Source organism: Toxorhynchites rutilus, chromosome 2 (assembly GCF_029784135.1).
Source record: "Toxorhynchites rutilus septentrionalis strain SRP chromosome 2, ASM2978413v1, whole genome shotgun sequence".
In the NCBI taxonomy this organism is placed as follows: Eukaryota; Metazoa; Arthropoda; class Insecta; order Diptera; family Culicidae; genus Toxorhynchites; species Toxorhynchites rutilus.
In genome coordinates this window covers 278,560,973-278,573,494 of record NC_073745.1, presented here as the reverse complement: position 1 = coordinate 278,573,494, position 12,522 = coordinate 278,560,973, and the positions used below count along the sequence as shown (strand labels likewise).

At 42.2% G+C, this 12,522-nt stretch overlaps 1 protein-coding gene across 3 annotated transcripts in view; it reads right to left on the bottom strand.

Moving 5' to 3' along the window:
- The window catches only part of LOC129768435 (uncharacterized), a 622,376-nt gene that overhangs the window by 151,896 nt on the left and 457,958 nt on the right, over positions 1-12,522 (bottom strand). For all 3 annotated transcript variants that reach the window (XR_008741679.1, XM_055770090.1, XM_055770091.1), the window contains one exon: positions 4,821-4,903. Coding sequence is in view for 2 of the 3 variants with exons in the window: in XM_055770090.1 (XP_055626065.1) it covers positions 4,821-4,903 (83 nt within the window). In the remaining variant the exon portion in view is untranslated. The remainder of the gene's footprint in view (positions 1-4,820; positions 4,904-12,522) is intronic.

The following is a 12,522-nucleotide window of genomic DNA, read 5'->3' as shown; positions in this document are numbered from 1 at the left end:
TCATCGTAATGTGCGTTCGACCGAAAATATTGCTGCTGTTGCTGCCAGTGTGGAGGATGACCCGAATGTTTCGATTCCACGGCGTGCTCAGCAATTGGGCTTGTCAAACACATCATTGTGGCGAATTTTGCATTTGGACTTGCACCTACATCCATATAAAGTCCAACTGGTACAAAAATTAGAGCGTGGGGACCATGGAATGTGTCGGGCATACGTCGATTGGGTGAACGAACAACAGCAGCAAAATGCTGAATTTTCGCATCAAATTTTCTTCAGCGATGAGGCACATTTCGAGCTCGGTGGATATATGGCAAAATTTCCGTATACGGGGCTCAGAAAATCCACACGTGATTGTTGAGAGGCCATTGCATCCGCCAAAAGTCACTGTTTGGTGCGCATTATGGTCTGGTGGCTTCATCGGGCCGTATTTATTTGAAAATGAGGACGGCGAGACGGTAACTGTGAATGGTAAGCGCTATGGCCGCATGTTAACCGATTTTTTTTTGCCACAAATTGAAGATATGGATACGGATGATATGTGGTTTCAGCAGGACGGCGCCACGTGCCACACAACACGACCGAACATGGCCATATTGAGAACGAAATTTAAGGGACGCATAATTTCGCGGTGATGCCAATTGGCCGTCCAGATCATGCGATTTGAACCCGCTAGACTTTTTTTGTGGGGTTATGCGAAAGACCGTGTCTATGCCAACTCTCCGCAAACTCTTGAACATTTGAAAGACAACATTCGTGAAATTATGACCGAGATACCACCCCATATGTGCCGAAAAGTCATCGAAAATTACCTGTTATGGATCAAGGTGTGCGAGGAATCCCTAGGTGGACATTTGAATGATGTTGTATTTCACACATAATGGCATAAACCAAACTTTAATTTGAAATAAAAGTTTCATCGAAATTCGAATTCTAAGTGTGTTTTATTTCAATTTACTTTCGGAATTTAAAGTTGGAAAGCCCTGTAGATACAGTCGGGTGAATGCTGTCGGTATAATTTATCGAGTTGTTTGGTTTGCTTGTTGCATTCCTGATATTTTGCGTTGGAAAACATTTCGGCAACATTTCAAAATATGCAATTCGCAATACACGACGTCCGAGAAAGAACTCGATTCGATAAGATTCTATCGATTTACAAAATACGAAAATTTGTTCGGTGTGATAGTTATAGGGATCGAATTGGCCGGATATTCGGCTCTTTATTTGCAAATACGAAACTGAGAAACTGCATGCGTACATGGTTGGTAAATGAAAATTTCCCATCAAAAAATTATAGGAGGTTGTGTTCAAACATTGTTGACGTAGAACTACGCTGTAGTTTAATTAAAGTCGCTTGTTTATAACTGCGTATATTATTTCATTATGCTACGAAAATTTTTAAATAACTATTCTACCTGTTTGGTCGCCCTGAAATGTTTTTTTTCTTGTAGAATCATTTGACGATAATTATTTGATGATTCATTCTTGTGCTCGCAGAACAATACATGCTCGAGATAAGCGCAGCTGTCATCCTCAGTGGAGAAAGTTTTGCTACTGGAAAGCGGCACCAAATCACAAACAAAATTCGAGAACGATATTTACTTTCTTGGTGACTAAATAAGCGAAATACACTCTATCTGCGCGCGAACCCAAATGACTTAATATTAGGCTGTCAAAAAAGCCCTACGGTATTTCCGCGAGGTGTCGTTGTAAGCGCGTAGTTCTAGTTGTATTCATTGTATCGAGTCATACTATAGCTTGCGCTATAATATAGTCCTTAACAGTGTTTTGTTTGGTTAAGTCGTTCGTGAGTTATAGTGTCGCAAATATGGAGCAAAATAAAGAGAAAATCCGACATATTTTACAGTACTACTATGACAAAGGCAAAAATGCATCTCAAGCTGCCAATTAAATTTGTGCAGTTTATGGACCCGATACAGTTTCTATTTCCACCGCACAACGATGGTTTCAACGTTTTCGTTCTGGTGTAGAGGTCGTCGAAGATGCGCCACGCTCCGGAAGGCCTGTCGTCGAAAATTGCGACAAAATCGCTGAATTAGCCGAGAAAGACCGGCATAGTAGCAGCCGTAGCATCGGCCAAGAGCTGGGGATAAGTCATCAAACCGTTATTAACTATTTGAAGAAGCTTGGATTCACAAAGAAGCTCGATGTATGGGTGCCACACACGTTGACGCAAAAAAACATCTTTGACCGTATCGACGCATGTGAATCGCAACAAAATCGACCCGTTTCTGAAGCGGATGGTGACTGGCGATGAAAAGTGGGTCACTTACGACAACGTGAAACGCAAACGGTCGTGGTCGAAGTCCGCTGAAGCGGCTCAGACGGTGGCCAAGCCCTCATTAACGGCCAGGAAGGTTCTGCTGTGTGTTTGGTGGGATTGTCAAGGAATAATCTATTATGAGCTGCTTCCCTATGGGCAAACGCTCAATTCGGACCTGTACTGCCAACAACTGGACCGCTTGAAGGTAGCACTCATGAAGAAGAGGCCATCTTTGATAAACAGAGGCCGCATTGTCTCCCATCAGGACAACGTCAGGCCACACACTTCTTTGGTGACGCGCCAGAAGCTCCGGGAGCTCGGATGGGAGGTTCTTTTGCATCCGCCGTATAGTCCGGACCTTGCACCAAGTGACTACCACCTGTTTTTGTCCATGGCGAACGAGCTAGGTAGTCAGAAGTTAGCCACAAAAGCGGCCTGTGAAAATTGGCTATCCGAGTTTTTTGCCAATAAGGAAGCGAGCTTCTATAACAGGGGTATTATGAAGTTGGCATCTCGTTGGGAACAAGTCATCGAACAAAACGGCGCATATTTGACTTAAAACAGATGATTGTAACTAATTATATGAACAAATGAAAATTCAAAAAAAATACCGCAGGACTTTTTTTGACAGCCTAATATATTTTATTGAATAAATTGGTATTGGTATAAATTGGCTCCAATAATATTTTTGTGCACAACCTTAACACCTGCTTCACCAGAACGTCAGTTCAATGCATTGATGCAATGTCAAAGGTACCAACGAAGCCTTTATGTCGGTAGAAAACAATGTTAACTGCTTGGAGAAAGGTTGAATATTTGCCTCAACAGAAATTCATTACTAGCGTAAATAATTCCCGTTATCTCCCCTCCTTGTTTATATTTATCATTACAAATGGGGTATCAGCGTAGCGACGATGCACTTTTTTACGTACGGGTTATGAAGCACGCACGTACGCACACAAATATCCATATATCGATGACTTGAAGCAACTGAATAAACACACATTTAATATTGTTAATATTACCAGTCTAGATTTGATAAGCTCTCATCCTTTGTGGAGGAGTTTTCCTACCGTCATGCGAAACTAAATCACTTACAAAATTCCAGAACATATATTTTCTTGGTGAGCTGACGATAGCCTAGCTTGATGATTCCCCACACAATTGTGTAGCTCAAAACATTAATGCAATGGCGTCAGTTTGATGCAATGATTGCAATGCCAGAGACATCAGCGAGTGAGTAATTTGGTCGCGTCTACAGCTCAGTCCGGAAGGAAGACATGTGATGACACAAAACAAGGAAAAACAAGCGCTGCTCATTGTTTCGTATCTAGAACGATACTGAAAGTTTGCCTTTCTTTGTGGTTTGTGGTTTGCATTTTCTAAAGTAGGAAAATCCCTTCGAACAGTTATTAACGTTAACTATATTTCATAAAAACGTGACCTGTTTTCTGATTTGGCAACCTTAATGAAAGACGTAGATCTACGTCAAATAATCCATTACTAACGAAATCGACTGTTATGCGAAAACATTTCGAATCGATCGCTGTCCTTACGTTTGGTGGGCATCAAGCTCTAAGCAGTACCCCCAATTGACAAGGTTTGCTAGAGTATATCTTTCAGCTCCTTGCGGTAGTGTTTACAGTGGAGCGATGTTCTCTGAAACTGGTCTGGTGTATGAAGTAAAACGTAATCGGTCGGTTTAAAAATTTATAATAAAATTTTTTTTTCCAAAATTTATATATTTTGTTAAGGCTCATATGGCTCATATGGGGCCGGGGGTTCAATATTTCTTATAATATATTTCTTATAAGCTATCTTATAAGTAATATGTAATCGATTACTCGCAGCTGGCTCGAGGTTAGTATTACAATTTGTGGTCATAATTAGAATCGAGCATACGGTCTCACAGACCAAGAATCAAATATTTGGTTTGGGAAGGCTGAATCAAATGACTATTGAAACTGAATGAAGACGAAGAAATGAAAAACACACAATAGAGAAATTACAGATACACGCAGAGTATGTGATACAGTGCGCGAATAAACGAGTCATGATTTTGCGCGCGAGTACTGGAGGGTTAAAACTTTGTTTTATTGTCTAGTACTACATTCATTTCTAATGACATTTTGAAGCAATCTATGCTGGTAGACCGCAGTCTACAATTCGAACAATTGTAAAATTTTGTATATTTTTTATCTCTAGTTGCTAATTTGAAATTCATTTTTGAAAAAAATCTCTATGTAGCAATTTACTCCCTTCATTGTTTTGTTGAATTTGTATGAATGTATATTGTGTACGGTGTATGCATACATTGCGTAACTTTGTTTTTCCGCAAACTGTGGGTTAAAAAAATAAACGAATCGTATAATCCTATAACTATTTTGTGTCAGCGAAGCTTTCTTCCTCGGCTTCCGACATTGATTACTCCACTGGCTATATAGATTATGTAAAAAGCTGTGTTTATAACCCATCAATTCCCGTGCTGTTTAATGCAGGCTATTTTGATTACTTCGTTGGGGGATGTTTTCATTCTCACCTGCACATGTTTGTAGGCCGCACGGAGTGTCGGAAAGGCTAGCCAGGAACGCTGATTGAACCGGGGCGTGTTAACTCGGAAGTCTGAAAATAGAAAGAAAAAGAAGGAGAGAGGAAAAAAGCATGTTAGCTAGAGGACAACCACCACAACACAAATATTGTTTTTATAATGGGCCCAGCGAAATTCGGTATCCATAATTTTTACCCCGAAAACCCATTAGGCAGACTTTATAATGGCATCGGTGCTTTATTAGATATCATTTAACGGCATTGATGGCCTCCATAAAAATGTGTACTCTGACAAGGGTTGAATGTGGGGAGCTGACAGTCTATCATAGTTGATTCCTTTCGGTAATTCAAAAATGTGTTTCAGGAAGACATTTGAGGAAAAAGTGACAATAATAATAAAAACCGACCGAAGGGATTGGAAACAGTAAAACGTCAATAACTTTAATGTTTAATATCATCCAAAATGTGTAGGCAGTAACTATCGGTGGAAAGTGAATAATTGATGGAAAAATCTTAATTAGGAATCAAACCACTGTTGAAAAGACCACTGCCTTAGACGATTCTTTGAGTCGTTGAGAACGCACCCATTCTAACTTTCGCTTACCGCTTCCAAATGGAACGTTGTGATTTACAATTGTCGTTCGCCGCGCAATTTCATTCGATGGATATTCAAGTTCAGAAGCCATGACATTATGGCGCGAATCTCATTTCATTTGATTGCGTACTGTATCGTTCCGCCTTCGCCTTTTACCGTCTGGAGCAATCGTTCTTCGCGAGGCCTGTTTCCCACAATGTGCCTCTGTTTTTTTTTTCCTTGAAGCTTCATTTCAAAATATCCCTCGTTTCGATTGCAAACTTGGATAGTACCCGTCTCGTTTCGACAGGCAATTAAGGAAAACTTGCGTTTTGATCCTATAGATAGCATTCAAATGAGTTCGTCACTAGGATGGCAAAGTTTAACGCTCAGTTGAAGCTCTTCTCGGGGAGCAACTTTTAATAACATCATCCGAAATGTCCGCCAGAAGTATTCTCAACTTCATGCGAATCCGGAACAAACGATGGCTGATAAGCAAGTTTGCTCCGGCTTCAATGAAATGGAGTGCAAAATATTCCGCTCGCCACGAGTCAAGTTACTGTCCATAGCGTAAGTTTGGATTAGTCGATGAGTGGTTTTCCTCTCTTCAGGTTCTGTATCGATTCGATAGCTTTGACAGCCTGTTCATGTCTCGAGTTTTTTGCCTCCTCTATCACTTCAAATATTGCTCGCCGTAGAAAAGTTGAAGTGCATCAGATTCCCAACATGAAAAATATTTCAACTGAATGGGGTATGAGTCACTGGAAGTTGATGCAAACACTCCCAGTGAAATATGAAATTCTACCCCAGAGGAAACTTTTCAGCTGAGCTGTCATCATAAGTTACGGCATGGTATATCAATATACTGTTTAGGAAATTTCTCCATCCGGGATTAAAAAGTTTGAAATTTATGCTACGACCGGGCGAGGGTGAGGGAATTCATCTACTGCACCATGTATTTTTTTGGCCCCTGTCGAAAATAGCCTACCCAGGTAGAAAGGCAAGATTGAGGACGGAACAAAGAAGGATAAAGTCATCCCAACGATTTTAATAAGACTTCTGGCATCGTCTAGATCACCGTCGACACCGTCGACTCGTCCAGTCAGCAAGGCGGACTACGGTCCAACATAAAACGTTTCCAAATCTATCATTTCCGCTTGCGCAAGGCTAGCTTCCCCCTTGTGCACAAATAATCGGACAAACGGTGAGTTTGGACGAGGGCCGTCAAATTAGAAGCAAATTTTAATCACCAAAGTTGTTCTTGACACGTGACGGCTTCGGGGAGAAGCACATTTCGGTGTGTGTCCGAAGCAACTTGTTGGCATCGTAGGCGGACGTCAATTTATGACGGTTTAATGGGTGTTGAACCATCCCCGTGAGTGCACTGTTTGTTTTTGACGTAGAACTACGTCTTTCAGGAAGGGTGCCAAATCAGAAAACAAGTCACGTTTTTATGAAATAAAGTTAACTTTAATAACTATTTTCACTGTGAACGAATTCTCGTGATTTGCATATCAGTCGAATCGGAAATTTTCTAAGATTTGTTTGATATGCTATACATTCAATTCGCTAATCTCTAAACAGTTTAAATTCATGAAAACTGGAAGAACTCCCTTTTTCCCATACATTTGTTCTGCCGATTTGTGAGCTAATCCTACCCGTATTTCGAATGCTTATAACTCGAACATTTCATAACAGATCGGAAAGATGTTTGCATCAATTGATAGGAAATATTTTTACGCGTGTATCACAACTTATAAAATATTATTTTTCATGTATGGACAATTGTATAACTGTAAAATGTCGTTATTTAAAAGCCCTAACTGCCAAGTTTTTGGCCCTATTAACAATTTCCCCAACACAGACTTCTAAATCGATGTACCTGTGGAAATCCGCTTTGAAAATATACATGCAAGTCGGGGATATTTTTGTTCCCACCGAGCTATGTTTCCCTAACACGGACTTCAAAAACAATGTGCCTGGGGGAATCCGCTTTGCAAATACATACAAGTCGGGGGCATTATTTGGTGTTGAGTACTTTTGTACACGCTTATCGTTGTGCAGACCGGAATATGTTTCCCTAAAACGTCCTTTTAAACTGGTAAAATCGTCATCACAGATACTAGAGGTGTATGAACTTTCGCGGTTTGAGAACTACGTAAACATGAGATGTGCAATAATTTCAGAGGGAAATGTAAAATACAATGATTTTTTTTTTATACATACGTTTATTTGTCGTTTTTGTTTGGTAAAAATTATTTACATAATTGATTCAACCTCGACTTCGAAACTAAATTTTAGTTCATCTATGTCAATTCTACCATTGCTGCTATCAATGAAGGTGATATATGTCAAGAGCAATCTCATTATCAAAATTCGTTCATTCATTGCTATCCCCTCCAGCGACGGCCGCAGGAGATTCTCTAAATGGAGTGCGCGTTGTCCACCAGTTACCACTAGCAGCTGTTTTTTTTTATCCAAAATATATATTTTTATTAAGGCTCATATGGCGTCAACCTGACGGGGCCGGGAGTTCAATATTTCGACAATGTTTGCCTTATAACTATGTTAGTAATAAAGGGTGTGTCACATCAAATCGCATCACGGAAAAAACGCTGTAGAAATTTAATTTTTAGAAATCATATCTTCAGCTTTCGCTTATAATCAGATAAAAGTGTATAGATCACGTTGGCCATGCTTCACTGTCAATTTTTCATAAATTTGGAAAAATGTCGTCGAACGAAAAAGAGCGTCGTGAATTAATCCTGTGCACTCATTTCGAGAATCCGGAGTTGTCACATCGGGACATCGATAAGATGCTGGGAATCGTCCAATCCACGGTCAGCAGAGTACTAAAACGATACTTCGAGAACCTAACCATCGACCGGAAGGTGAAGAACGGCAAAAATGGATGCTCCGTCAGTGAAAAAGAACACAAGCGCGTAGTTAAGCAGTTTAGACGTGATCCTAGAAGTTCGGTCCGGGATGTCGCCAATAATCTGAATTTGTCAAGTTCATTCGTCCAGCGGAACAAGCAGCGGGAGGGCCTGCGTACATACAAGGTTCAAAAGGCTCCTAACCGCGACGAAAGGCAAAACATGGTGGGGAAGACGCGAGCGATGCTGACGAAACCGCATTGCCTGGTAATGGACGACGAAACCTACGTCAAAGCGGACTTTCGTCAGCTGCCGGGCCTGTTGTTCTTCTCCGCAGAGGACAAATTCAGCGTTCCGGAGGAGATTCGCAAGCAGAAACTATCCAAGTTTGCCAAAAAGTACATGGTGTGGCAAGCGATCTGCTCTTGCGGAAAGCGGAGCGCCCCCTTCGTGATGACCGGCACGGTAAACGGGCAGGTTTACCATAAGGAGTGCCTACAGAAGCGCTTACTACCACTATTGAAGCAGCACGAGGGCCCGAGCATCTTCTAGCCCGATTTCGCTTCGTGCCACGATTCAAAGGACGTGTTGGAGTGGTACGAAGCCAACGGGGTCACCTTCGTGCCAAAGGAAATGAACCCGCCCAACGCGCCGGAGCTTCGCCCAATAGTGAAATATTGGGCGATTATGAAGCAGGCCCTCCGGAAGAACCCAAAAGTTGTCAAATCGGAGGCGGACTTCAAGAGAAAATGGATTTCTGTTCAAAAAAAACTACAACCTGACGTTGTACAGAACCTTATGGACGGGGTAAAGAGGAAGGTGCGAGCATACGGGCTTGGGCTCGAAGTATGAATAAAAAGAAAATGCCAAAAGTTGTTTAATAGTTTTTATTTTACTGTCTAAAATTTTCAAAAGGATCGGTCTACTGGGCGAATTTCTACAGCGTTTTTTCCGTGATGCAATTTGATGTGACACACCCTTTATGTAACCGATTACTCGCGGTTGGCTCGAGGTTAGTATTACAATTGTTTTCGTAATTGTGATGTTGCTGTCTCCAATGCTCTGTACCTGTGCCCGACACGGGATACTTCCTTTTGGGATGCAGCTGACCATTAATCAGCAACGCCTCCCTAGTCTGTACCCCATATCTAGCGTGGTGCGTCTTTCTCGACTCGAGGAATCCAGGATAGAATGGTCACTAGCCTGCGCAATCATCAGCTCGTGTAGAGTTGTCATGAGCGGTACAACCTTTGGCTCTTGTTGAATGATCAGTGGACTGCACAACCTTTGGCCCGTGTATCTGTAAAGAGTGTGTGTATGTATTGCCGCGACTAAGTAAAAGTTTATAGATCGGATAGACGGGGTAATGAAACAGGGACACAACGAAGGAAACATCATTAAACGTTGACATCGGCGTTTCTGAGGAACAGGTATAGATGAAGCAGAAGATCAGGATCACGGCTACCTAAGATATCCCGGACGGGGATATCCGATTGTCTGCCTTTTGTTCTCAGTGCTCTAGAGAGCTGAGAGCGAGCAGCATGGAACCGGATACACGACCAGACAACATGCTCGATGTCGTGGTAGCCATCGCCACAATCACAAAGATTGTTTGCTGCGAGCCCAATGCGATAGAGATGCGCGTTTAGGTTGTAGTGATTGGACATAAGCCGAGATATCACGCGAATGAAATCACGACCTACATTCAATCCCTTAAACCAAGCTTTCGTCGAAACCGATAATCGTATGTAACCAACGACCGAACGACCGAACTCACTAGCAGCTGTTGTTGTAGCACATTGAAAGCATCTCGTACTCTCGGACACCCAAAAAATTTGTGCTGTATTGTTTCCACACTCGAAGAAAAGTGTATACAATTCTCATCGTCCGTTCGTCTCATAACGAACATCAGTCGCCGGTCATTCGCTATCCAACTCTTGACGAGTAAAGTTCAGTGTCGTTATTGTGCGTTGCCACTTTTACTATTGTGCGATTGGTATAGTGTACGAGTGAAGGTCATTGCTGTCCGCTTTCGAATTGACCTTTTGTGAAGTGGAACAAAGGAAGCAGCGCTCTTGCAGCTTGCAGCCCTTGGCGGCTGTTGAACATCGGCATAACGGGATCGCCATCGTGTGGCTGTCGTTAACGGGAATTATCCTCACGTGACCGTCTGAGCTATTCTTGCGCTATTGTGTTGATCCATAGCGCGTAGCCTCTGTCTCTCCCTGGTTAGGGCAGTAGAGCGCAGTATCGGAACAACTTTTATATTAAGGTACACATATTTAATATTAATATTATTATTCAACTCATTTGTTCATTGTTTAATATTATTATCATAATTTATTTTTGTTTTGTTATTTTTTTTTCTCGAGATTATTGTTAAAATCAATAATATATTAGAAATAAGACAGAAATTTTTGTAAAATGGAGGATAGTGGAGGATCTCCAGAGATGGAGATCTCCGATAATGAATCCCATTTAAGATCTGGGAAAAAACATAAACGAGTCCCTCAAAAAGAAGATAATTCTTCTGGGGACGAATCTGCTCATCCTTCCAAGCCCCCCTCTAAGAAAATAGCAAGCCTCCCTTCTGAACCCACTGTTACTTCCACTCCCCCTCTCCCATCATCGATTTCGCTTCCCCCTTCTGATGTTTCCGATCCAACCCAATCCTCGTCCTCGTCCTCGTCCTCGTCTTCTCCCTCTGTTGTTTCCGCTCCACGTGTCAGAGTTTATCCAGAAGATGCACCTGGAACTGGCCCGTGGGTTGTTTTCCTCCGGCCAAAACCAAAAGGAAAAAGCCTTAACGTGATTCAGATCATGAAAGATCTGGCCAGATACACTTCTGTATCTGAAATTCGCAGGGTTAGACCGAACAAATTGCGGGTTGTCGTGAATGAACGGAAACACGCAAACGAGATTGTTGCTGACCAACACTTCACTCTCGAATATAGAACATTTATACCCTCCCATAACGCAGAAATTGAGGGGGTGATAACTGAAACGGGTCTGACGAGCGAACAAATAAAAAAAGAAGGAAAAGGCAAGTTCAAGAAGCTTCCCTCAATGGAAGTAAAGATCTTGGACTGTCGCCAACTCGGGAAACTCTCCCATGATTGGGACCAAACTAAATTTACGCCGTCAGACTCGTTTCGAGTCACCTTTGCTGGTGCCGCCCTCCCTGACTACGTTATGGTGGACAAATTGAGACTACCTGTGCGACTCTTCGTGCCAAAGCCCATGACTTGCAACAAATGCAAGTCAGTTGGTCACACTTCAGATTATTGTGCCAACAAGGAGCGCTGTGCCACTTGCGGAGAGCAACATGAGGGGAAATCCTGCAGTGCGACTGAGCATAAGTGTCCATATTGCGGAGGATCCGCACACGCGCTCTCAGCTTGTGAAACTTACAAGAGTCGCTGGGAGAAACAGAAGCGCTCTTTAAAGGAACGCTCGAAGCGCACTTTTGCGGAAATTTTAAAGGGCGCTTCTCCACTGGCCCAACAACAACAACAACCAATCTCAACACACAATACCTTTTCCACGTTGCCAGTTGATGAAATGGAAGCGGACACAGCTAGCGGGGGCACACCGTTTATTTTCAAAGGGAATCCCCGGCGCAAAAATGTGACCACTCCCAAAGTTCAAGAACAAGTCCCCCCGGTGATACCCCCAGTTAGCTTGCCTAAAAAATCGAGTGCAGCGGACAAGCAAAATCAGGTTCCTACTGGCTTCCGTGGGAATAGTTCACCTTCGAACGACCCAGCACTCGAGGGGACATCAAAAACCCCAAATGTCCCTATTTTTCCGTCCAGCTCAACTTCCCAATCGGGATTTATAAAGTTGTCTGACCTTTTGGATCAAATCTTCAAGTGTTTTAATGTTTCCGACTCCATCAGAACCCTTGTCATCTCAATGCTTCCAGTATTAAAGACAATTTTACAGCAATTGATGCAAACATGGCCCCTCCTTGCAATGATTATCTCTCTTGATGTCTAATTTAGATAGAGAGGTCGGAGATATCACTGTTTTTCAGTGGAATTGTCGTAGTCTTATCCCTAAATTGGATACATTCAAATTTTCAATTCATAACTTCAATTGTGATGTTTTTGCTCTGTCCGAAACTTGGCTTTCTTCGCGAGATGATATCTCTTTCCACGATTTTAATATTATACGCTTGGACCGCGATGACAGATACGGAGGGGTACTATTGGGGATCAATAAGTGCCACTCATTTTTTCGAA